This window comes from Geotrypetes seraphini, chromosome 9 (genome assembly GCF_902459505.1).
Source record: "Geotrypetes seraphini chromosome 9, aGeoSer1.1, whole genome shotgun sequence".
Lineage (NCBI taxonomy): Eukaryota > Metazoa > Chordata > Amphibia > Gymnophiona > Dermophiidae > Geotrypetes > Geotrypetes seraphini.
This window is the reverse complement of record NC_047092.1, coordinates 127,214,722-127,242,008: the sequence shown is the minus strand read 5'-3', so window position 1 is coordinate 127,242,008 and position 27,287 is coordinate 127,214,722. Positions and strand designations below refer to the sequence as shown.

The following is a 27,287-nucleotide window of genomic DNA, read 5'->3' as shown; positions in this document are numbered from 1 at the left end:
CTCATGGTTTGGGCGGAGTCGCATCTTCTGGACCTCTCGGCATCTCACATTGCCGGGGTAGAAAACGTTCAGGCGGACTTCCTCAGTCGTCACTTCTTGGATCCGGGAGTGTGGTGTCTCGGCGCCGTGGCGTTTCAGTTGATAGTGCGGGTTTGGGGGCAGCCCCTGATGGATCTGATGGCCACAAGTGGCAACGCCAAAGTACCCCGCTTCTTCAGTCGTCGCAGGGACGGTCTGGCCAAGGGTCTGGATGCTCTGGTCCAACCGTGGCCAACGGAGGGGCTGTTGTATGTGTTCCCTCCTTGGCCATTAGTGGGCAGAGTACTGCTTCGCATTGTTCGCCACCCGGGGCTGGTGGTTTTGGTGGCTCCGGATTGGCCTCGTCGTCCGTGGTATGCGGATCTGGTGAGGCATCTGGTGGCGGATCCTCTTCCTCTGCCTCTCGTGTGCGATCTTCTGACGCAGGGTCCCATTCCCATGTTCGACCCGTCTCCCTTTTGTCTTACGGCTTGGCTCTTGAAAGGGGCCGCCTGAGTAAGAAGGGATATTCAGATAAGGTGATCTCTACACTTTTGGGGTCCCGGAGGCTTTCTACCTCTCGGGCTTATGTGCGGGTTTGGTGTCTTTTTGAGGAATGGTGCCGGGCGCGGGGAGTGGTCTCTTCGCGCTTCCCTGCCTAACATTCTAGAGTTCTTGCAGGATGGCCTGGATAGAGGCCTGGCTTGGTCTTCTCTCCGGGTTCAACTGGCGGCCCTGTCGGCTTTTCGGGGGCTGGTGACAGGTCAGCGTTTGTCGGCCATTCCTGATGTGATTCGCTTTCTTCGGGCGGCCAAGTTGCTCAGGCCTCCCATAAGGCCCTCGATTCCCTCTTGGGATCTCAATCTGGTTCTCTCGGTTCTGGTGCGCCCGCCTTTCGAGCCGTTAGATGGCTGTTCTTTGAAGGACCTTACGCTGAAGTCGGTCTTTTTGGTGGCCATTACTTCCGCTAGGCGGGTTTCTGAGCTACAGGCTTTCTCTTGTAGGGCTCCCTTCCTGGAATTTTCGAGGGAGCGGGTTGTTTTGCGGCCTGTTCCTTCCTTTCTGCCGAAAGTAGTTTCTCCTTTTCATGTCAATCAATCGGTGGTCCTCCCGGTCTTGGGTAGTCGGGAGGGTTCTTCTGAGCAACGGCAGCTGCGCAAGTTGGATGTCGGTCGGGTCCTCCGCGCTTATGTGCAGCGGACCCGGGATTTTCGGAGCTCCGATCATCTCTTTGTCCTTCTGGCGGGTCCTCGTCGGGGGGCTGGAGCTTCTAAGGCTACTATTGCGCGCTGGATCAAGGAGACGATTGCTTCCGCTTATCTTCTGAGTCAGATGCCGGTTCCGGAGTTTCTCAAGGCTCATTCCACTCGGGGTCAGGCGGCTTCTTGGGCTGAGTCGTCGCTCGTGCCTCCGGTGGATATTTGTAAGGCTGCGGTTTGGTCCTCCTTGCATTCATTTGTTAGGCATTATCGGGTAGATGTTCAGGCGCGTCGGGACACGGTGTTCGGTGAGCGTGTTCTGGTATCGGCCCTTCGGGGGTCCCGCCCGTGAGAGGGACTGCTTTGGTACGTCCCATTTGTAAAGATTAACCTCTACTGGTCTGGAGAGTGCTAAAGAAGGAGAAATTAGGTTCTTACCTGCTAATTTACTTTCTTTTAGCTTCTCCAGACCAGTAGAGGTCCCCACCCTGTCTGTTGTTGTTGTTGTTGGGGCTGTTTCGCGGGCAGTTTTTGTTTTTTGCTGCGGGTTCTAGTATTTTTCTAGGGCCGGGGAGAATTAAAGAACAGCGGCTGTGGCTCGGCTGGCTTAGCTGGCGAGCTGTGGGGACATTTTCCTTCGGGTATTTCTCCTCTGCATTTTCCAACAGCATTTGGGTATGTTATTTGTTACTCCTGTTCGGAGTATTGTTTTCTTTCTGTTTTCCAGTTCTTGGTTCTGCTTGGCTATTCGGCAGACTGAGGGAAATAGAGAAGGGAGGATAGTATATACTGTCCCAAAGTTTTGTTTTCAGTCTCCACCTGCTGGTCAGGATTGGATATATACCCATTCGTAAAGATTAACCTCTACTGGTCTGGAGAAGCTAAAAGAAAGTAAATTAGCAGGTAAGAACCTAATTTCTCCTTAACGTTTAAAGTCACTAGAGATTCATTACTCCCTTGGTTTGAAAAGTAATTGACAGCTGGTTACTTATCTCAGTCAGCATCTGTTTATTATTCTTCCCATTATTTGTCTTATAGTGCCTGTCTTATAGTGCACTATAAGAGACAGTATAAGACAGGCAGATAAAACTACGCTGATAGTTCAGTCTATGATAAGACTGTGCGTAGGCTCCAATTCTGAGGCCTTTTCCTGAATAGAGAATAGTTATTCTATGAAGTAGAACTTTGTAGATGCATCTCCTATATTGAGTGGAAAACGGTGTATCACGGTATAGTGTGTATATTGATTATTTGGACCACTCTGGGTGATAATATATTAGGTTATATACTTGCAAGCACACCATTATTATGTCCAGTTACGGGCCACCTGGGGGGCTCAGGCAGAGGGCACTAAATTGGAGAAATACTTTTTTGTGTTACCCAGTACTATGAATACTCTCTCCCTGTGGTACAAAATACTTATGGATACAGTGGAGATGACTGGCGTGGTCCGAACGGCCCTATTATGGGAAAGAGAGCTAGTTCAGCCCTTAGTGATAGAACATTTCCAGGCTATTTTTCAGATGGGTTGGGGATTTTTTTTAAAGCTGTGAAGTTACGGGAGACACATTTCAAGCTCCTTCAGCGGTCTTATTTAACACAAATGGGGCTCTGGGAGGACCCGATTTGTCTCCGTTGCAAATCTGCAGAGGGTACTTTTTTACATGTCTTCCTGGCGTGCCCAAAGTTGACCTTGTGGACAGAGGTGCTTCATATCGTGGAGAGGATAACAAATATCTCGGTTCCATGGGATTACATGACTCTTTTATTGGTGGATCAACACCTTCTGCTAGCCCATAATGTACCTCTGCCTGTTCATAGATTCTTGGCCATTGCTTTTCTGCTGGTGGTAAAGGTTATCCTGAAATTTTGGATGGAAGAGGGTCTACCTCCATTCTCTCTGTGGGTATATATGTTGGGACAGACTGCTAGACTGGAGATGTCTCTGGATAAAGGGAAATGTCAGACTTCTGCCCGTTTACGATCTTTATATTTATGGTAACAATGTCTGACTTTGTAATGTCTTATTAGCACATGTGGAGGGAGCCTCGCCCTGCAAGGAAGCTTTAATTTGCATATGTATAACATTTTGGGGCAACAAGGGACTAGGAATGAGTTGGGGGGTAGAATGCCTGTGGATTGTATGGCGTTTGTAGTTGTCTTTGTATTCTTTACTTCTAGGCGTTTTGGCTAGGTGTGATGTATTTTGGTTGTATTATAAAAATGAGCATCCAGTGCTTCATAACAATTGGTTCCCATCGTTTCGGGTTTTGCTGTGTATCATTTGTGTATGTTGTTCTTCTGTGGGGAATTTGTACCTTTGGGCTGTATTCTACTGGGGATCAAGTGTTTTTGCTTCTGCTTTATGCCTTTCTTTGTTGTGGATGTACTGGTTTCTGCTCTAATAAAGATATTTTAAAAAACAACAACATACCACCCACTGGGTTATAAGAACATAAGAATTGCTGCTGCTGGGTCAGACCAATGGTCCATCGTGCCCAGCAGTCCGCTCCTGCGGTGGCTCCTAGGTCAAAAAACAGTGCTCTAACTGAGACCAGCCCTACCTGCGTACATTCTGGTTCAGCAGGAACTTGTCTAACTTTGTCTTGAATCCTGGAGGGTGATTTCCCCTATAACAGCCTCCGGAAGAGTGTTCCAGTTTTCCACCATTCTCTGGGTGAAGAAGAACTTCCTTACGTTTGTACGGAATCTATCCCCTTTTAACTTTAGAGAGTGCCTGTAGGCAATATTCTGACCCTTGCAAAACTGTAATTCAGAATGAAGTGTGTATAGCATGTTGTCCAGTATTCTCTACAGAATTATAAGGCTGTAGCATTCTGTAGTGCCATCAGTCAGAGAGCTACTGTTTTAGTGCCCTAGCTGGTCCTTCAGAGGCAGCCCATTTAACCCCAGATTATCAAGAACCCTTTGTCTTGGTTTGAGAACACAGAGATCCAGGCCAGTTGTACATGGCCTAATGAGGACAGCCTATCCTGAACGTCCCCTGATATTGGCTAGGTTTGGTAAAAATGGTCTAGATAATATGTATACAAATCCTCGTTTTAGCAGAATTAAATCTTATTTATTTTATTCACTCTTCAACTGTATTAGCTCTACCAGTGCATTTCTAGAAACTGACCTGAGTTTTATGATGGTCTTTGTGTCCCTAGATATCACTAGAGAATAGCTTGCAGAACAGGGTTTGTGGGTAAAGTATTGCCTCAGTTGAGGAACACATGCAGATACAGGCAAGGCAGTGCTTGGTAGGATCTTTCAGGTGTCCATGGGGTTAACAGAGTTGATAGTAGGGGTACCGCTAAGCTGTTAAGTGACACACACTGTAATTTAAATATCTCTGTAAGCATCTTTGACACTATTTAGTTATGTATGTTTCAAAGAGAAACTAGTACAGATTTTATTTCATTATTATAAATGAAACCTGTAATCCCTTACCATGTGACATTTTGATAGTTATATTCATTTGAATTATCAGGGCTCACTCTGGAAGGTCATGTCATGGCTCACAATGTTAGAGCCATGGCTGTGTTGGTAACCTACATGAGATCAGACTCCATTGAGGAACTTTTGCAAAGCTACAATGTGGTCATCAGTCCACAGGTTCACATCTTATTACTGCCTAGAACAGCATACCCAACACAACAGCTGGTTTGGTCAGACAATTTTGCAGAATTTGTTTGGTGTCTAAAATTCAACTCCACCCCCCATACAGTAGGCCCATTTTTATTCTATGTCAGGCTGCATATGTATACAGGTAGTTGTCGACTTACGACCACAATCGGTTCTGACTGATAAGTCATAAGTTGATTCGGTCGTAAGTCGGCCTATGTTAATAGAGTACTGTATACAGTACTGTACTAACTATTTTTTACCCCTCCCCGCCTACCTTTTCCCTGGTGGTCCAGCGGTGTATCCTGCCTGAGCCCCTCCTGCCGATGTCAGAAGCCAGCAGCGCACCCGGGCCGGCACATGCAGGAGCAAGCATTTAGAACTCCCGCCCCACGCCGCTGACTGACACACTGCCGCGAGAACCACAAGTCTAATGAGAACTTATGGCAGTGTGTCAGTCAGCGGCGCGAGGCGGGAGTTCTAAAATCTCGCTCCTGCGTGTGCCGGATGCACTGCTGGCTTCTGACATCGGCAGGAGGGGTTCAGGCAGGATACACCGCTGGACCACCAGGGAAAAGGTGAGCTGGGGAAACGCGTCGTAAACTCGAATGGTCGCATGTTGCATAGGTCGTAAGTCAATGACAACCTATATTTTCAGATTAATTGGTTCTGGTTGACCTTTCTGTTGCACGTCTCTTTCATCTTTGTGGTGGTTTCAATGAGTCTGGTAGCTAGGGATTCCCATTTATGAGAAACAATGTATTGCTTGTCCTCAGAGAAAGCAAAATTACCCACCTGTAGTGGGTGTTCTCCAAGGATAACAGGACACATATTCTCAAATTAGGAGTTTTTTGATTATTGTACTGCTGATCCTGCTTACTCACACTGGGTGGGAAGGCACTTGCCCATGTATGATAAGACGCTGACAAAGGTGACTTAAAGCTGTCGGATGATGTCACCCATATATGAGAAGGTGTCCTGATGTCTTCAGAGAACACCTGCTACAGGTGAGTAACATTGGTGAGTTAATTATAAAAGTATATATATAGATAGAGATAGATATGTCATGGACGTGAACTGATCCACCCTTTGTGATATCAAAGAAATTTTCAACAATTTCAGTTAAGATAAATTTGAATAATGTCTTTACAGTCAACTATGAACAAGCCTAGAACTATGGCAACCAATTGAATTTCTTGAAAGTGTCATTTCAATTTTTCTTCTAGAATATACCGTATTTTTTTGCTCCATACGACGCACTTTTTCCACCCCCAAAAAGGAGGCGGAAATAAGGGTACGTCTCATAGAGCGAATATTCGACCCCAAACCCTCCCCCCATTACTTTTTTCATTCTGGTGCCCTCCCTCGCTAGATGCGGCTGCCTGCCTGGTCCCCACAAACAGTGACAGCTGACGCTACTGTCTCCGAGTCTTCTTTTTTCTTACAGCAGAGCGGCGCACAGGGCTGCCTGCCCGATCTCGCGCCGATTCCCATGAGAACTCAGTTCTCGTGGGAAGCGGCGCGAGACCCCATCAGGCAGCCTTGTGCGCCGCTCTGCTGCAAGAGAAAAGAAGAGGGCTCAGAGGCAGCTGCGTCAGCCGTCACTGCTTGCGGGAACTGGCAGGGACTAAGCAGGCAGCCGCGTCCAGCAAGGGAGGGTGCCAGAATGGAAAAAAAGGTAAGGGGAGCCGGAGTCTGCCCTGCCAAATTAAAAATAGGGAGGGAGCAGGGAAAGTCTGGGCCTGCCTACCTGGAGGGGGGAGGCCTGCTTGCTTGCTTGCCTGGGGTGGGCTGCCTGGGAGGGGGGGAGGCCTGCTTTCTTGCCTGCCTGCAAGGGTTGCCTGGGAGGGGAGATGCCTGCCTGGGGGTTTGCTTGGGAGGGGGAGGCCTGGGAGGGGGGAGGCCTGCCTGCGTGCCCTGTCCCTACCTGCCTGCCAGCCAGCCACTAAGCCTGCCTGCCTGCCACTAAGCCTGCCTGCCTGCCTGCATACTAGGCCTTTCTGCCCTGTTCCGGCCTACCACTAGACTGCCAGAGGGGGGATGGGGTACAGAGCCTGGCAGGGAGGAGGGGCAGGGTGCAGAGCTTGGTAAAGAGTGTGGGGTTGGGTGCAGAGCCTGGCAGGGAGAATTTGGTTCAGAATGTTTTTTGTCGTTTTCCTCCTCTAAATCTAGGGTGCGTCTTATGGAGCAAAAAATATGGTACTTTCTGAGAACAGATTTTTTAAAAATACCCCAGAATGATCTTTTGTGAATAAGAAAATTACTACATATACTATTCTTTAAGAAATGTTCACAGAAGTGATTCCTTGTTGATCTCTCTTTGCAGATCAGCTCTTTCAATTCAACAGCACCCACCTCCTGCAGCAATCAGCATTCAGCGCCCTGCACAGCCTCGGGACACAGCCACACGTATTACTTTGCCTTCCCATCCAGCGTTGGGGTCCCAAAAACAGCAGCTGCACACTATGACACAGGTATGTGCCACTCCTGGCACATAGTTCAGAACTCATCCATTCTTGCTGTTCAGCATGCAGCTACTCCAGCCCAATAGCTTAGTGATATCACGGTGTACTACAATGTTAACAAATGTGTTTTGATTCCTGGGCTTCTGCTGCTTGGCTGGATGGCCATTCAAGGTTGAGGATGCTGCAAAGGTAGTATTCACAGTAGTGCTGCCCGATTCAGGAAAAATTAATTTGATTCTATTCAGCCTATTTGAATCGATTTTTCGATTCGATTTTCCTGCCCAATTGGGTGTTTTGGGGTTTTGTTTTGTTTTTCCAAACATCCTGGTGGGTTTATTTTATAAAGCAAGGAGTGGAGATGTCCAATCAAGACTGGTGGACTCAATTTATTTCACAAGTCTCTTTTATTTGTTCAAACACAATTACTCAACATGTACATGTTTTGGCCAAACCGGCCTGCTTCAGAAGTCTACAGTCATAAGAGACACAACTAATAAATGAAACAAATATATAAATATATGCATAAAAATCAATAAAATTGCAAATATATCATAGGCATATAAAAACAATAACTGAAAATGACAAAAATAGCAATAAACATATGTATCAATGAATACAAGAAGAAAGAGCACCAATCAATTAAAAATATATATAAAATCATGCATATTTAATGCATAACCATATTAATAACATGCAATAAAATGATCAAAAGATATGCATATAAAGAACCAACACCTTATATCAAGAAATAATGTGACATATATATAATAAGCATATTTAAAACATTGCATACAAAATAAAAGGACAGCACTAATAAATTACTAATTGCAACAAAAATGCACACCAATCATACATACTAATGTATAAAAATGTAAATATGTTCAAAAAGCATTCAAGATAAATAAGAACAGAATAAATACATAACAAATAGGTCATATACTCCAAGTATAAAATTGACAAACTAAACAGACAAACCTAAAAACAAATAAATATTCAAAATAGCATACCTTAAGAGTCTGTCAGTTAATATATGCACAAATTATAAAAGATTTGCAGGTCATTCAAATTGTACTCTAAATAAAAATAAAACATATCATGATATGCATTTCCAAAACGGCATAAATACAAAATGAAACTGAAAGCATAGGGGCTTTCATTGCAACCAATAGAAACTATAAAAACTGTATGTCTTCTCTAAAATCATGTGCAAAAGAACACATTTAATAGGCTCCAAAGTACTATACAGTGGAAAGACAGTATAATCTCTGAAGAGATAAAACAATACAGTTAATCTACTCAAACACAGACGAGACTACATCAAGCCAAAACGTTACAGACAAGTGCTAATTTAACTTTAAAAGACAACTTGAGCGAGCTAAAGCACCTACTAATGCTGGCGCACTTCATCAAATGAAATTAACAAAACAATATATGATCGAACTACAGCACTAAAAATACTAGAGCACTTAATAAAAATACTAAGATGGAATAAAAAAAGTACTATGCCTTTCTTTTAGCGACAAGACCACAGCCTTTCTACAGTCTGAACTAGAGAGTTGCGCGGGGACAGAAATCCCACCCATCCACGCCCGTCCCCACCAGGATCCTCTCCATCCCCACCCGTCCCCGTCAGGATCCTCTCCATCCCCGCAAGGAATTACCTCCATCCCCGCCCATCCCCATAAAAAGCAGCAATTACTTTTGACAGGATCATCTATTCCACAGTTTCTTTTGTGTTTGCGCTGCTGTTTTACTTGTGGAATCTCTTTGGTAGAACCCTTTTTTTGTTTTCTGTTCAGGTAATTAACTTATAAACCCCTTCTTTTACAAAGCCTTCCATCTCCTTGGGAGTCCCGTTGGCTAGAGGGGGGTCCCCGTGGGAGTCCCATGGGCCAGAGAGGGGTCCCCGTGGGAGTACCGTGGGTTAGGGGGGATTCCTGCGGGACCCCCGGGATTCCCGCGATCCCCGTTCCCGTGCAGACCTCTAGTCTGACCCAATACTGTGTGCCCAGACCCCAGAGAATGAAAGTTTTTAATTACAGGCATAAAGGTGCTCAAACATAGAGAAACATAATGTAAGGCAAAATAGTCTCTTGAACAAACAAAACGAAGACAATAAATTACTAAAACACAAATGAAGCCGCATGAAGTAAATGCGTTAAGGAAAAATACTAATAAAACTATAAGCTATACGAACAGGATATGCACGAACTCAGGCACTTACTGCTACAAGAGCACTAATTGAATGAAGGCAAAAAAGATGGCCTCTGCAGCACAGTCCCTCTGCCACAGTCCCACCCCTCCTCTGATGTCAGGAGCAGGATCGCAGCACAGGGAATGTGCTGCTGTAGTGATCCTGTAATTAGTTAAAGATAAGACCGGGAGGCCACGGGGGAAGCTGGAGGATGCTGCAAAGAGCGCCTAAGCGCTGCAGCACTTCCTGACTGACACTCCCCCACCGAATCGGCCAGGCCGATTTTTTAGAAAAACAAATCGATTCACCTGAAGTGAATCGGTGAATCGATTTGAATTGGAAATCGGGCAGCACTAATTCACAGCTCCTGGTAGTGTCCAAACTTGAGGTGCATGCCTACCAAATTCAGGCAAATGGAAGAAGGTTAAAAATGGGAAAGATCTTAAAATAGTGCTGTTGTCCAGAGTAAGGGCTCAGTTTCTATTGAACCAGAAACCAAATAAAGCTATTTTCTGGTCTAGCAGTTTACTCTTGCATCTACTGAGTATCTGCTTTGGGATTTGGCTGAATGGCTGAGTACTATCCAAAACATTGTGAAAGGGTTAGAAGGGAAAGGGTACTTTAGAAATTTGGACACCCCAGGAGAAGGGAAAAAATGAAAACATTTTTAAAAATTGAAGATCGTTTGGACTTTTTTAAATTAAGATAATATAATCCTGTTTTTTTAGGATGGGAAAACTCCAAAGATCAAATACATAGATCAGATATATTTTTAGACTTAGATTTTGGGGACTGCTTTAGTACGTCCCTAGCTAATAGTAGACTGAGGTGAAGAAAATGAGGGGGTGATGGGGGGCAGGGGACTGCATCTAGGTGAAGTGGGGGATTGAAAAGAGAGAAGAAACTGCATTGGGGATGAGGGATGTGCACTCACCAAGGAAGAAATGCACTCACTATATACCCCTGCTACCTATCCTCAAAAGAAAAAAATTGGTGTGGGGATGTGGGGCAAAGGAAGAGGGAGCACATAGTGAGTGCATTTGAGAAATATATTTACAAATGGTGACTGATTAATATAGAAGCAGGTCAAAGGGAGGCCATTGCGACAAGTTGTGTACAGTGGTTGAAGGAGCAAAAGATGCATTCTAAAAGAAAGGAGGGAGCAAGAAACTATGGTAAAAATAATCATTATCTAGCAGGTTTCAATAAAGGTGTCATCAAATGAAAACAATGGAAGGAAAATCTAAAAGGAATGTGAGAAAACAATAACAGAATTTAATCAGGACAGATACAAAAAAGATATTGGTAACAGGGTAGGAGGGGGGAAAGGACTAGAGAGAGAATAATCTATAGCAGGGCAGTAAGTACCTAGAAATGAGTGAGGTGGGTGGACCAAATGGTCCTTTTATCAGTCAACACATTTCCTCACATATGAGTGAGAGGATAGGAAAGCATCCGGGAGCCAGAGATCTATGAACAAAATCCTCAGTTTCTGAGAGCAGAGGGACTTCAGAACTCATCAGAACTGCTTGAGTTCTGGGGGAGAGAAGGGAATCCAGGGACTCACCTGAGTAGAATGTTATTGATTGATTTTTAATTTAAATTACAATCCAGATCTCAGAAATGAGAGTTGGTTTAATAAACAATGGTTCCCAATGGACTATATTGCTAATACAGCTAGACAAGTGGGGGGTGTTGAAAAAGGTAATAGAGCAGATGTGGTCTTTTACTTTTTATCCTCACTGGGCCTGGGGTTTCTTTTGATATCTTAGAAGTTGAGTTACCCATTTTACATTGGGGTGTCTGAGTTCTTTAAGTTCTGATGGAACATTCAAAGTTATGCAGGACCTCTTTAGATGAACAGAATTTGGAATTCTTAGTTATTGTGAGTATTCTGGAACTGAATGTCTGTATTTGTATTGCCTCTCTTCAGAAGACCATCTTCAGCACCGGAACTCCTGTGGCTGCAGCAACAGTTGCCCCTATCCTGGCAACCAATACAATTCCATCTGCAACAACTGCAGGTAAGGCCCTTAAACTAGGACTCCTTGTTTTGAGGCTCTTATTTCCCTCAACACTTCCACTTTGGTTTTGAATATGATTAAAACTAAGAATGTGTGCTCTTATTGGGGGGACTGGATTTGTTTTGGTCATGTGAATGTTAAACACTGGTGGTTTTGTGTTATGATTATACTCTGAAAGATCTTAGACATTTTAGCACCTTAGAAAGAAGGGCTTGGTACTCCATGCACAGTACTTTTTGAATACAGCAGCGATTGTAACACAAATGGCCACACAGTTAAATTTCTGGATATGTAGACTTGAAAGAATACCACATCCTCTCCATTCCTGTAATAAAATAACCAAATTAAAGGCAACAGTGCTAGCTTGCAAATTTCTTACGAAATATATTTTGACACATTTATTATTTGAAATTTCAAGAACAAATCTGCTGGATGAGAAATATGTTTTTCCCTCACCTGATTGTTTTGAAGAAATTTGTAAAACTGAGCATGCAGGTCCAGCTTGCTGAAAAACTTAGTTGCCAAGGTCCTTCTAAGTTTTCTTTTATTTCCTTAAAAGATAGTAACATAGTAACATAGTAGATGACGGCAGATAAAGACCCGAATGGTCCATCCAGTCTGCCCAACCTCATTCAATTTAAAATTTTTTTTTTTTTTCTTCTTCTTAGCTATTTCTGGGCGAGAATCCAAAGCTTTACCCGGTACTGTGCTTGGGTTCCAACTGCCGAAATCTCTGTTAAGACTTACTCCAGCCCATCTACACCCTCCCAGCCATTGAAGCCCTCCCCTGCCCATCCTCCTCCAAACGGCCATACACAGACACAGACCGTACAAGTCTGCCCAGTAACTGGCCTAGTTCAATCTTTAATATTATTTTCTGATTCCAAATCTTCTGTGTTCATCCCACGCTTCTTTGAACTCAGTCACAGTTTTACTCTCCACCACCTCTCTCGGGAGCGCATTCCAGGCATCCACCACCCTCTCCGTAAAGTAGAATTTCCTAACATTGCCCCTGAATCTACCACCCCTCAACCTCAAATTATGTCCTCTGGTTTTACCATTTTCCTTTCTCTGGAAAAGATTTTGTTCTACGTTAATACCCTTTAAGTATTTGAACGTCTGAATCATATCTCCCCTGTCTCTCCTTTCCTCTAGGGTATACATATTCAGGGCTTCCAGTCTCTCCTCATATGTCTTCTGGTGCAAGCCTCCTATCATTTTCGTCGCCCTCCTCTGGACCGCCTCAAGTCTTCTTACGTCTTTCGCCAGATACGGTCTCCAAAACTGAACACAATACTCCAAGTGGGGCCTCACCAATGACCTGTACAGGGGCATCAACACCTTCTTTCTTCTACTGACTACGCCTCTCTTTATACAGCCCAGAATCCTTCTGGCAGCAGCCACTGCCTTGTCACACTGTTTTTTCGCCTTTAGATCTTCGGACACTATCACCCCAAGGTCCCTCTCCCCGTCCGTGCATATCAGCTTCTCTCCTCCCAGCATATACGGTTCCTTCCTATTATTAATCCCCAAATGCATTACTCTGCATTTCTTTGCATTGAATTTTAGTTGCCAGGCATTAGACCATTCCTCTAACTTTTGCAGATCCTTTTTCATATTTTCCACTCCCTCTTCGGTGTCTACTCTGTTACAAATCTTGGTATCATCTGCAAAAAGGCACACTTTTCCTTCTAACCCTTCAGCAATGTCACTTACATACATATTGAACAGGATTGGCCCCAGCACCGAACCCTGAGGGACTCCACTAGTCACCTTTCCTTCCTTCGAGCGACTTCCATTAACCACCACCCTCTGGCGTCTGTCCGACAGCCAGTTTCTGACCCAGTTCACCACTTTGGATCCTAACTTCAGCCCTTCAAGTTTGTTCAACAGCCTCCTATGAGGAACTGTATCAAAGGCTTTGCTGAAATCCAAATAAATTACATCTAGCATATGTCCTCGATCCAGCTCTCTGGTCACCCAATCAAAAAATTCAATCAGGTTCGTTTGGCACGATTTACCTTTTGTAAAGCCATGTTGCCTCGGATCCTGTAACCCATTAGATTCAAGGAAATACACTATCCTTTCTTTCAGCAACACTTCCATTATTTTTCCAACAACTGAAGTGAGGCTCACCGGCCTGTAGTTTCCTGCTTCATCCCTGTGACCACTTTTATGAATAGGGACCACATCCGCTCTCCTCCAATTCCCAGGAATCACTCCCGTCTCCAGAGATTTGTTGAACAAGTCTTTAATAGGACTCGCCAGAACCTCTCTGAGTTCCCTTAGTATCCTGGGATGGATCCCGTCTGGTCCCATCGCTTTGTCCACCTTCAGTTTTTCAAGTTGCTCATAAACACCCTCCTCCGTGAACGGCGCAGAATCTACTCCATTTTATTAAGGTTAACTATTTAGCCATATTGCTGTGCTGATTCTCATTAGAATCTCTATCACTGCATCATACATGTGAGAAATGGTGAACTCTTTTTTAAATTTTAAAATAATATAAATCAGAGAAATATATACTAAGAGAACATCGCCAATGAGCAGCAAAACTAAGAAAAAAGCAGGTCCAGTGAAGGGGAGAGTGCGGCGCAATGGTTAAAGCTACAACCTCAGCCCCCTGAGGTTGTGGGTTCAAACACATGCTGCTCCTTGTGACCCTAGGCAAGTCACTTAACTCCCCCCCCTCCATTGCCCCAGGTACATTAGATAGATTGTGAGTCCGCCAGGAAAGATGGGGAAAAATGCTTGAACGGTATAGAAAATTGAATAAATAAATCTAGGGACTCAAGATACCTGAGAAGGCTGAACAACTTCAGGGAATGGTCTGTATTCTGAGGTTATATACACAACTCTTCAAATGAATCCAATGGACCAAAATTCATACTATGTAATTCTTATCAAACTTTTGATCTGTCGCCATGTGCTCCATTGATAATCCTAGAGAATAGATATTAATTGATGTAATATACCAGATTTTATAGAAGGAATAATTAGCATTAGGTTATATATGGTGACATTGTTAGCAAGCCTTGAATCAGATGACTGAGTTGTGGTCTTATGTATAATGGGTACATACTGTAGTTGGTACATGTTTATCATTTCTCCTAAACCACCTTTCCAATCCCAGTGGAATCGCCCAAAGTGATATAGAATTAGAAATTCAAGTGCAAATGGGATCCAAAATGGTGTTTTCTGAGAGGCTGGAGAGGTAGGCGTTTCTTTGAGCTCCATGATGGTGAGCGCGTTGGCTCTCTTGCCGGGAAAATTGGCAAGAGAAAGGGAATGGTGAAAGACCAAGTCCCGGCAGTTAGCCAAGTACCGCCGATGAAACAAGCTACCTTGAAGGATTACAGAATACCAACTGGACCTACGTCTGTTGTCTCTTCTGAGCAAGTGCAATACGTGCAAAATGCATGTGTGAGTTGCACTAGCGGCAACTGGATCTCGTTGAGTCCTGAGAATAGAGTGGCCCCCTGCAGCCTGGAAGGAGTCTACAGGATAGAGAGTATCGGCATGGAAGCTTGGAGGGAACTCGAGCTTCTCTATCGCTGTCCAGGAATCTCTCTCCGATAGTTTTCCTCCCCAAAGCAAGGTGTGTCGGTGAGGGTATCCACTCCAGACTGTGAGTAGAACATGTGGGGGGAAAGACCTTTCTGAAAGTTCTGCAGGTGTGAAAAATATGAAGCTAACAGTTATAACCTTAGTGGTACTTTGGCAGGTTATACAGGACTTAAATCCCTCCTTTTTTGAGACAAGTCGACAAAATGGAGGGTGAAATGAAAAATGGTTCTGAACAGATTGCTTCTCAGTCCCAAGGCTTAGTTCAACAATTGGAGAAAGTAACAACTTTGGAGCAGAAAGTGGAGGAGGTACAGAATCTGGGAGTAGCTTTGGTGAAAGATAAGACCTTAACCCAATAAAAGATTTAATATTTGGAAAAACAGTTAAGAAGGAATAATTTAAGATTCTTAAACTTTCCCAAGTCCCCTTTGATATCAGCAGTGGACTTGCTGAGACGATATTTGAAGGAGGTCCTTAAGATACTGGATGAAGCACTTCTACCAATTGTGAAAGCTCAGTATGTTTCTGGGAAAGAAACAGGAGGGGCTGGGACCTCGGGGAGACCAGATCCGATGGCAAACTTAACTGACTTTCTGGAATTATCTCTTGAAATAGTTACACAGAGACTGACTCTAAATGTAACATTTGCTTTGGAGCTAGATTGCAATAATGTTTTGCATTTGTATTTCCATAATATTACTCAGCAATTTATGGCATCAAACATTCAGATTTTTCCTGATTTATCTAGAGACACACAAAAGAGGCACCAGTCATTCTTGGCCTATAGACTAAGATTGATTGCTTTGGGGGCCAATTTGGTACTGGTTTCCTTGTATTTGTATTGTTTTGCTTGAGGGTTTAATTTTTACTTTTTTTGACCGTAAACAGCTTTTGGATTTTCTTGTAGCTAAGGAGGAGATTAAGATGTCTGTATGACTCTCCATTGGGGAGGGAATGCTGTGATTGGGCTGAGACAATAATGTGGGGAAGTCTCCAGAAAATGTTTTTTTTTTTTTAGCTTATTCATTATTTCTGTGCATCTTGGATCCTATTTCCGATAAATTGTGGACTGTCTTAAGATCTTTTTTCCTGATATTTTGATTTCTTTTTGTTATTTTACTGAAATTTCATTATCATGGATATATTGAAGTGATTGTAAATTTGAAATGTTAAAAAAAAAGAAGTTCAAGTGCAAAAATATAATAAAAAATGACCAAAATAAACATTGAAAACATACACAAATAAGGGAAGTGACATTGGCAAAGATGGCCTTCATGATTCCCCCGAAAAGCGATTTTTCAGCTGAGGAAGCACAAACTTTAGTGTGGTGGCTGGTGCATTAAAGTCTCCTGCACCTCATGGTGTTAAAAAAAAAAAAAAAAGGAGAGTGATCGCCAACAGCTTTGCATGCCCAAGAACACCCAAGCACATTCCCTACACGCAGCAGAGTTGCAGGATGAAGGCAAAGGATCTACCCGTGTATAGGGCATGCTGTAGTCAGCACCTGTGAATGCCCCAGAGAGTAATGGAGGAGCCATGGAACCTCTCACTAAAGCCAATCTCCGAGAAATATAGCAATACAAAGAGGGTTCGCTGATTGTTGGTGGAGACCTGAATATGACACACTTTCCATCCTTGGACAATTCTGGCAGTCAGATGACCTGCGCTGCTTCCTCCTTAATCTGGAGGATGAGTGGAGATGGCTAAACCCTTGGGACCAGGATTACACTTATTTTTCATCCATATGCCACTCCTACTCTCAAATAGATTACATTTTGGTGGAGAAAGAATTGCTACACAGGCTGAGCCGGAATTGAGCTCCTCCCGCTACTTCTATCCTTGTTTAATTCTTTGGAGGACAGTAGCCAGCTCCCATACTTTATGCATCTCGCAGAGATTACTGTATTGCCCAGGGAGGGGAAGGACTCCGCAGCCTGTTCTTCCTATTGACCAATCTCGTTGCTAGGGGTGGATACTAAGATCTTCGCATGGGTTCATGTGGATAGGTTGATGAGTTGGGTACCCTGGCTGATACACCCAGATCAATCCAGCTTTATAGTGGGATGACAGGTGGGTGATAACTTAAGACGGGTTGTAAATTTGAGAGAGTGGACGGTGCAGTCGAAACAGCAAGTGGTATTTTTATCACCAAAGCAAAAAAAGAAATGGGGGACAAAGGATATCCCTGCCTCGTCCCCCGGGCCAGCTCGAATATATCGGAGTATCTCCTATTAACTTTCACGCACCCTAAAGGGGAATTATATAGTGTTCTGAGCCAGTTGAGCATCAGAGGCCCCAGGCCAATATGTGCCAAAACTTGGAACATAAACAGCCAAGTAACTTGGTCAAATGCCTTTTCCACATCATAAGTAACATAAGTAACATAAGCATTGCCTCCGCCGGGTCAGACCAGGGGTCCATCGGTCCATCGGGCCGCCGCGGGAGCGGACTGCCGGGCGCGATCGACCCCTGGTCTGACCCGGCGGAGGCAATGCTTATGTTACTTATGTTACTTATGATGTGGAAAAGGCATTTGACCAAGTTACTTGGCTGTTTATGTTCCAAGTTTTGGCACATATTGGCCTGGGGCCTCTGATGCTCAACTGGCTCAGAACACTATATAATTCCCCTTTAGGGTGCGTGAAAGTTAATAGGAGATACTCCGATATATTCGAGCTGGCCCGGGGGACGAGGCAGGGATATCCTTTGTCCCCCATTTCTTTTTTTGCTTTGGTGATGGAGCCTTTAGCCCAGAGGATAAGGGAGAACCCCAATATAGTAAGAGTCCGGACCCCTGGGGGGAGTATAAGATCAGTTTATTTGCAGATGATATTCTGGCAGTGATTGAGGAGGAGCTGCTGTGTTATGGTATACTCTTGGGTTTTCGGGTGAATAGGTCCAAATCGGAGCTGTTAAACATCACTCTGCCTCCTGACTGAGAAAGGGTCCTAAGCCATCTCTTTCCCTTCCACTGGGTGAAAGGAGCAATGCGCTACTTGGGAATTCATATAGGCCCTCTGCCACTATGACTCAAACTATATCCCGACACTTCGGAGAATTAGAGAGGAGTTGAATTCTTAGAAAAAATTTTGCTTCTCCTGGCTCAGTAGGATTGAGGTAGTTAAGATGATTCTACCCCAGCTTCTATTCCTTTTTCAGCTTGGGTAGATAAAAAGGTGCTTGGGGATCTGCAACAGTGAATTTCTATTTTTGTGTGGGCCCATAAGCACCCATGGATCATAAACAATTTGGTGGCCTGACGGTGCCATCCCTTTTGAAATATTATCAAGTGGCCCAGCTGAGGGCACTTCTGGAATGGCAGGCTCAAACTTGCAAACCCTGGGTGGATATAGAAAAGGGTGGAGATGATTCGATTCCCTTACTCCATCTGCCATGATTCCAGAGAGGTATATGGGGGGGGGGGGGGTTGGAAGCTGTGGCGACTGCCATGTGGGTCTGACACTCGGTGAAGTACCTGGCTCTGTGGGGATCGGTGACATTCTTGGTATACCCACTCTGATTTAACCCTGAATTTGCCCCCAGAGATAGGGGTATTTCAACTGTGGGAACTTTGGGGGTTAGTTTGTGTGGGGCAATTTATTGATATACAAGGAGAGGATGGTGCAATCCTTTAGAGACCTCCAGGAGAGGTATGGTTTGGAACCTAGAGATTTGTTCCCATATCTCTAAGAGAAAGACTATATTCACTGGGTTGGGATTCTGTGTGAGTTCCGGGGGAAGGCGGGGACTGAATTTGAACAACTGTTTGGTCCGGAGGTCAAAAAGGGCATGATCTCTGCTATATATGCCTGCCTCAATTGTAGATCTGAAGTACACTAGAAATACATGTTAGCGGGAGAAGCAGATTTGGGCAAGAATATAACCCCAGAGGAATGGAACATGAACTGGAAGCATACTGCCATGCTGGGCTTAGCCACTGTGATGGTAGAAAATGAGTACAAAGCACTACGGTGCTGGTACCACACCCCCATTCTCTTAGAAAAACTCTCTGATAGGGGGGATGGGCAATGTTTGTGGGTTTCTGGGCACTTGTTTGCATATGTGGTAGGATTATGGAATGACTCGGGGGATACTGGATCTCAGTATTCCGAGCCCTGTCATCTATTCTGCATAGGGATCTTGAGCCCTCCATTGGGGTAGTCTTTCTGCATCATTATGATAATGCCTGGGAGGAGGGGGAAATTCACTTCATCAAACTGTTTTGACGGTGGCTCACTTGGTGCTGGCAGCCAGTTGGAAACAGTCTGCTGCTCCAGACATAAAATTAGTGCTGACTAAGCTGAATAATTGGTACTCTCTATGTAGGCTGACGGTCTTGAAGCATCATAGGATGGGGAGTTTCATTAGGAAATGGCAATGCTATGAAGAGTGAAGGAACACTGTACCGTGAGGATGATGTATGTTGTATGTGGGATCTTGTTTGGGGGAGGGGGTGGAGGTAGGTGGAGTTAATGTTGCTGGTTGCTTTCTGTATCATAATGGACATCTTGTGTTTGATGTTTTTCAGGTCTATGGTTCTTTTATTTATTGATCTTTATGGATGCGTTGTTCTATATAATGTGCCTTGGCAACAAATAAAAGCTATAAGGTTTTTTAAAAATTCACAAGTAAAATCAAATCATACACATGTTTGCAGCCATAATGTAACTCTGTTTGAAATTAGCCTGAAAGCCAAATGTATAGAAATTTTTTAAAAAAAGTTAAATTGTGGGGTCTAAGAAGACAAAGAAGAAACTTTTGGGGTTGTTGCCCCTCTTTATAACAGATGTGAGAATTAGCAGGTAGTCATTTTGTTGCTGATAACTGGTGCCATCAGTCCCTGGCAGCTTCATGTTGACTTAAGGTTACATGCTCCCTTATTTTCTTTTCTTGATTATTTCTAGGTTCTGTATCTCATACGCAAGCTTCCACAAGTACAATTGTTACCATGACTATGCCCTCACATTCCTCTCATGCCACAGCTGTGACCACTTCAAATATCCCTGTGGGTGAGTAATGATGTCGGGAATTAGATGAAACATATTTAGGTTCAGGATTTAGAAATATAGTGGAGGCTATCTATCATAATAAAACCCTTAGCGCACATGCCTCCGTGTGTCGTGCTTCCATGTTGCGCATGCGCAGTACAATAATTTGCCTGCCGCTGATCACCCGTGCCTGCCTCAGCTGATTTCCTGCCTTCGATGCTGGGACCCCTCTTTTTCTCACCCCTGGACCAGCAGCAGCAGCCGCGGTTTCATCAAGCAGCTGCGGGGCCTTTGCTAGGCCAATCCACTTGGATAATGCGAGGCGGGCTGGCCTAGCAAAAGCCCCGAGGCTGCCCGGGCTAGTGGATGCTGGACAAGGGGAGAAGAGAAGGGCACTACTTGACAGGGGGGAGGTAAAAGGAAGGGAGAAGGGCTACTGCTAGTCAGGGGGAGCAGGGAAAGGGGTACTGCTGGACAGGGGGGAAGTAAAAGGAAGGGAGAAGGGCTACTGCTGGACAGAAGGAGCAGGGAAGGGGTACTGCTGGACAGGAGGGAGATAAAAGGAAGGGAGAAGGGCTTCTACTGGACAGGGGGAGCAGGGAAGGAGTACTGCTGGACAGGGGGAGCTGGGAAGATGTACTGCTGGACAGGGGGGAGGTAAAAGGAAGGGAGAAGGGCTACTGCTGGACAGGGGGAGCAGGAAGCAAAGAAAGAAAGAAAGGCCTCAGCGCCCCATTATGCTAAAAGTTTACACATCTATTCTAGCACCCGTTAATGTAACGGGCTTAAACACTAGTTACTGAAAATATACTTTTATCTTTGTATTTTTTTTCATTGTAAACTGTTATTTTTGAGTCTGCCTCACATAGGGTCATTTTATCAGACTTCATGAGTATTAATAAATAGGTCCCATTAACCTGAATGGGTCTTTCTAGTTTAATAAGAGCATCAGTCTTGATCAGTGGGTTTTAGCTCTCCTTGACTAAAAAGTGTGTAGAAAGCTCCATTTACATATTTCATTTACATATTTTTCTGTTCTGCCTCTCATCACTCTGGGCTGTGCTAATCTTTCTCTCTGCACGCGAAGTTGTAAGAGCTTATCTGTTCTACACAAGTTTATTTTCTGCTTGTTCTGATTTTTTTTAAATTTATGTTTTGTTAGAATTTCAACATAATACACAAAAAAAACTCTTGCTTAAGAAAAGCAGAAAGTAACACCATGAAGGGAAATGCAAAGTTAAACATATGCAATCCCCCCCCAAAAAAAAAAAACAAAACCCAAGGCATTCAACTTATCTTTCTTAGACCACAAACATAGTTGGAGGGGGTGCTTATAATAGAGTGAAGAGAAACTCAAATCAGGAATTAACAAAGTCAGAATTGTCTTAACAGCTAGGTCCCCTATAACTAAATCACTGTTCTATAACTACTAAACATTCCCAGACTTTGGGAGGAACGCCGACCTCATCAGCGAACCTTAGTTTAGATCAGGCATCCTTAAGCCCGATAAATCGGCATGCTCCTCTCCAACCTGGGAGTAGGATTTTAGCAGAGGAGGAGGTGAATCAATCTGCCCGAGTGGAGACTAGATTGAGAAGCTCCGGGGGAGCAGTGTGTAATGAGTTGTTGAAAGGAGTGACTCCCGCTGATTCCCAGCCAATGGAACCCAACGCTGAAACAGTGAGATCTTTCTTACTCTAAGTGAACAATTTGGGGAGTTAGTTAAGCCTGTTAAAGTTAATATGAACAATCTGTCTGCGGCATTTGATGTAGTACATCATGATATCCTGCTTCAATTACTTTCAGATATTGGACTTAATCAGGTTGTTCTTGACTGGTTTTCTAAATTTCAACTGTCTCGTTCTTATTCAGTTAATATTGAAGGTGATATTTCCTTGCAGCCTCCTTGTGGAGTTCCCCAGGGCTCTCTGCTTTCCCCAATCTTGTTCAATCTCTATATGACTACTTTGAACACTTATAAGTTGTCAGCTTGGGAAACGCTTTTTATCTATGCGGATGATAGAACATAAGAATTACCGCTGCTGGGTCAGACCAGTGGTCCATTGTGCCCAGCAGTCCGCTCCTGCGGAGGCCCTTGGGTCAAAGATCAGTGCCCTGAGACTAGCCTTACTTGCATACGTTCTGGTTCAGCAGGAACTTGTCTAACTTTGTCTTGAATCGAGATTGATTTGAATATTACCAATTTAGCATTTAAATTAAACCACTGTATTTCTAAACTTCAAGCTTGGGCTATGTCTATCCAGATGAAGTTAAATGCAGCCAAAACTAAACTTTTGCGGTTAGGCCCAAAACTGGACTGCCTTCCTTCCACTGTACTTCTGGATTCTGGGGCTTCCCTGCAAATCGAGTTCTCCTCCAAGATTTTGGGAATCCTTTTCGACTCCTCTCTTATCTTTAAGGATCAAATAAATTTTCTTGTTAAGAAATGCTTTTTCAGTTTACGAATGCTAAGGAAGGTTAGATTTCTTTTCCATCAATGTCATTTTTCTGTCTTGGTCCAATCAATTATACTATCTCGGCTAGATTACTGTAATGCTATTTATCTTGGCATCACAAAGATCTGTCTCCAAAGGTTACAACTGATTCAAAACACCGCTGCGAAGTTGATTTATGGAAAAAGCAAATTAGACCATGTGACTCCTTTGCTTTTGAACCTTCATTGGCTCCCGGTTCATCTCAGGATTCAGTTTAAATGTGTATGCATTACTTTCAAAATTTTATATGGTATTTTTATTCCTCTTGTTCCTCTGCTATGGAACGTTTACAGATTTTCTTATGCAAGAGGCATTCAACAATTTAAACTTTCCCTTCCTTCTAGGAAAGGAATTAAGAGTCAAGAACTTTAGCTTTTCTTTGGCTTTTAAATTTTCTCGATTATGGAATGAACTCCCTTTAACTTTGAGATGCCTTAGTCCTTTCCAATTCTTCCGCAAATCATTAAAAACTTTTCTGTTTGCTAAACATTTTGAAAATGAATCTCCTTGCAATTTTAGCATATTGTTCTTAATTATTGTTAACTGAGTTGAGCTTCCTCTGGTTGATGACCTGGTATATAACGCTAAGTTTTAGTTTAGTTTAGTGTTCAGACTGTGCCACTATTAGCTCCCCGGTCAATGCACAAGGGGTAATTTTAAAAGAACAGAGTGAGTCCATTAAAAGGCATGATGATCTATTTAGTCAAAATCTCTGAGAAGATGCGGTATATAAGCCTAAGGTTTAGATTGTTAAAGAAAGATCTTTTATTCAAAAGAAATTAAAATACTGTATATAGAAAATAAACAAAGAAGGAACAATTTGAGATTTTTGAATTTTACGAAATCTCCGATAATTCCTCTGGTTGAAATGGAGAGGAGGTATTTAAAAGAGGCTTTGTCATTCCCAGAGGAAAGTTTACCACCTATAACAAGAACACAATATATCTCTACAGGTGGGAAAAAACTAACTGCTTCTACCCCTAATGAAGAGGCAGGAACACAGGATACTAAACTAGATCTGATGCATTTTTTTGGGAACTCATTGGAAGTAATAACTGAAAGAACCACTCTAATAATGACATTTGCCTGGAGTTTGACAGAGATTTAATCTTCAGGACTTATTTCCGGCACTGGAATAACACTTTTATGGACTCAACAATGAGAAGATTCCCAGATATTTCTAAAGAGACTGAAAAAAAGGAAAGATTTCCTGGTGTATAGACCTAGGGTTATTGCCTTTAGGTGCATCCTTTATTTTGAAATTTCCTGTAAGATGCCGTGTCTCATTTGAAAGAAATAATTACCTCTTTTTTTGAGCCTAAATAATTACTTGAATTTATTGTGGCTAAAGAAGGGGGTTGGGGTAACTATTGGTACGACAGCTTTGCCAACAGTTTAACAAATCGGCTGTCTGGGAGGTAAAAATGTCTCTTGTTCCACCTATGTAATTTTCTTATATTTTCTTTACTTAGTTTTCCTTGCTCTTGGATCAAAAAATGTTGTGGTCTAAATAATTTTTACATTTTCCTCTAAATTTGGTTGATTATATCAGTCATTATAAAACTGATTGATTTATGTTTATTTCCAATCTCTTGCTACCTTGGATAGTTGCAACCCTGTGCACAGCTTGAACTGGTGGTTGGAGCCACAGTCCCTGACTCTGGGGTTACTTCTGTGCATACCCATGTGGATAGCCCTGGTCTGTGGCAGGTGGTTGCCCTCGCTGGTCCATAAATCGCTTAGAGTTGAGAGCGATACGCCCCTTTGGTCACTGGAGAGCATCCTGTAAAGCAAGGCTGTACAGGTCTTCTCAGACAATGGCATAACAGTGGCCTATGTCAAATCAACAGGAGTGCACCGCTGAGAGTATTTTGGTGGGCAGAGACCAATCTATTGAATGTCTTGGTGGCACATGTAGCAGGTGTGGACAATGTGCAGGCGGACTTTCCAAGTCTTTAGACACTGGATCCTGGTGAGTGGTCTCTATCTCAGGAGGCCTTTGACAACATAGTGAAGCAATGGTGGTGACCAGTGTTCGATCTCACGGCATCGGCCAGCAACAGGAAGACAGCTCAATTCTTCAGTTGAAGATACGAGCCAGGAAGTGAAGGGTTGGACACTCTGGTTCAGCCTTGGCCTCGGGCAGATTGTCTATATGTGTTCCCTCCATGGTCAATGATATTAAAAGTCCTCCAACAAATAAGGACACAATCAGGTTGGGTGGATCTGTTCGCCCTGGACTGGCTGAGGTGGCCTGATATGCAGATCTGCTGCACCTTCAGAGGGGCAAGGGACTCAGACTCTCTTACCATCCAGTCTTTCTCTCTTAGGGCCTGGTGGCCCTAGAGGATCCAGACTGTTATGGTCTTACAGCATGGCTCGTGAGCACATGGAATTAGTCCGCAAAGGCTATTCTGACATGGTCATAGCCACTCTGCTAAGAATGAAGAAGCAGTCTACTTTGGCAACTTATGCAAAGACCTGGGAGTATTTCCAGATCTGGTGTGGTCAGAGGCACACAGATCCAAACTTGCCCCAATTGCAATTGCATTGGTGTTATCCTTTCTTCAGGAGGGTCTAAAAAGGGCCTTGCAGTGGACTCACTTAAGATACAGTTTGCTGATCTTTCCTGTTTCAGAGGGCTTTTGAGTAAATGAACATTGGCTTCACATCCAGATGGGTCCAGATTTTAAAGGTAGCCTTGCATCTTCACCCTCCGATTCGCCAGCCTCTTCCAACTTGAAATCTTAATTTGGTCCTGTGGGCGTTCACTGCAGCACTGTACGAACCCTTAGAAGAGAACCCGACAGTTAAACTGTGTTTTTAGTAGCCGTGTCCTCAGCCAGAAGGGTGTCAGAACTACAGGCTTCCTCCTCCCTCGGCTTCCTGACTTGCTCCTGTACCTTATACAGAAGTCAGCAGGACTTCCGTTCCCCTTCCTGATGTATCCTGGAATGTATCAGGAGGGGCCTAAGGCCCTGATTGGCTCAAATGTCTAAGCCCCCCCCATGAGGGGCCATAGGCGACTGAGCTAATCGGAGCCTTAGGACCCTCACAGTGCATCCCAGGATACACCGGGAAGGGGAAGGCCTGCCATTTTGAAGAGGCGGGCCTGCTGGCAGGAGGGACTGGGCATCCATCCTGCTGACTTCTTCTGTATAAGATGCAGAGTGGGCTCGAAGTAGAAGGGAGTGGACATCCCTCCTGCCGACGATCTTCACAGGAGGGTTGGGGTCAGGTACGAGGGGGGGTCCAGGTGGCTGAGATAGGAAGGAGTGAGCATCCTTCCTGTCAACAATCTTTACGTGGGTGGTCCAAAGTGTGGGAGGTGTCCGGATTTCCAAGGCAGGAAGGAGTGGGCATCCCTCCGTTGAGGTCTGTGGCTGACAAGAGGGGCACGCGTAAAATACGCCTTTAACACACCTGTATATGGCAGACCTGTCGGTATCACAGTTACCAACAGATCTAGACCTGTCGTTAATTTTGGGTCATTAAAAATCTGTGCTAGATTTTGTGCATGCCTAAGCAATGTTAGGGCATTGTTTGGAGTGCTAGTTTTAATATTAATGACCTTGTTTTAATGCTAATGAGTTCGTTTGCATAGCAGAATCGGAGGCTGCAACGAACGCATAGAAAAGCCCATGGTGAGCCATTGTGTGCATCGGTCAGTAAACTATTTGATGCTAAACTAGTTCAAACTGGTCTAATAATGCATGGTAAGTTTAGTGCATCTGGGCCTGAGGAAGTCTAGAATAGCCCAGAATGATGGGAAGCGGAACAGAAGATTATATAAATGGGGCTCTCTACACACTATATAGTCTTTCCACATAAAATCCGGACCCATGGCCACACCCCCAGGCCTGCCTAGTTCTACCTGGACCCACCCTGTTCAGCCCAAGTCACACCCCATTCCTTCCCAGCCCCGCCCTTCTCAACCTGTTCTCTTGCTTGTAAATTTTTGATTTTGTTGAGAAAGAAGTCTGCTAGATCCTGAACGCTGATTTTGTTGGGTTGTCCTTTGGGTTCTTGAGCCGGTGGGATTGTGAGCTGTCACACTAGGTGAAATAGTTTCTTGTTATCCAGCATTTTGGTGCCTAATTTTCTGGCATAGTAGTTCTTTTTGGCCTCCGATATGTTGGATTTGTATTTGTTTATTGCCTCTCGCCATAGTGTTCTGTGTTCTAGTGTTCCGCTTTTTCGCTATTTTCTTTCCAGACGTCTGCATAGTTGTTTATCCGATCTCAGAGACTCGGTGAATCAGGGGGAGTTATGGCTTTGTTTTTCAAGGGTGGAGGTGGAGGTATGTCCAATGCGTTGGTTATGGCTTGGTTCCAGCTTATTAGCATAGTTGTAATGCAGTCTGAAGGGGGGATTAGGGTATTCTCAACTAACTTCCAGAAAAGGTCTGGTCTTTCCTCGCACGAGTTTCACTTCCTTTATGGCCTTGTTGTTCTGATTCTCAGTTGTGAAGTTTAAGCAGAAGTTTAGTAGGTAGTGGTCTGTCCATGGTGTTGGGGTCCATGTGGCATTAGTTGTAAGGTTGGTGGGGGTTGATGCTAGTATGTCTAGATATGTCCTTTCTCATGGGTGGGACCTGAGGGTATGACTGTGATGTCGCAATCTTCAAGTAGTGTTTTGAGTTTGAGGACATCTTTGTTCTCGGTAGATTCAAGAGGGAGGATGATGTCTCCGAGGATGAGTACTTTAGTG

The 27,287-nt window shown here is 44.0% G+C and overlaps 1 protein-coding gene across 4 annotated transcripts in view; it reads left to right on the top strand.

The window, feature by feature from the left end:
- The window catches only part of SAP130 (Sin3A associated protein 130), a 239,210-nt gene that overhangs the window by 65,551 nt on the left and 146,372 nt on the right, over nucleotides 1-27,287 (top strand). For all 4 annotated transcript variants that reach the window (XM_033958364.1, XM_033958365.1, XM_033958367.1 and 1 more), the window contains exons 8-10: nucleotides 7,171-7,318; nucleotides 11,437-11,527; nucleotides 19,999-20,103. In XM_033958364.1, the coding sequence (XP_033814255.1) occupies nucleotides 7,171-7,318; nucleotides 11,437-11,527; nucleotides 19,999-20,103 (344 nt within the window). The remainder of the gene's footprint in view (nucleotides 1-7,170; nucleotides 7,319-11,436; nucleotides 11,528-19,998; nucleotides 20,104-27,287) is intronic.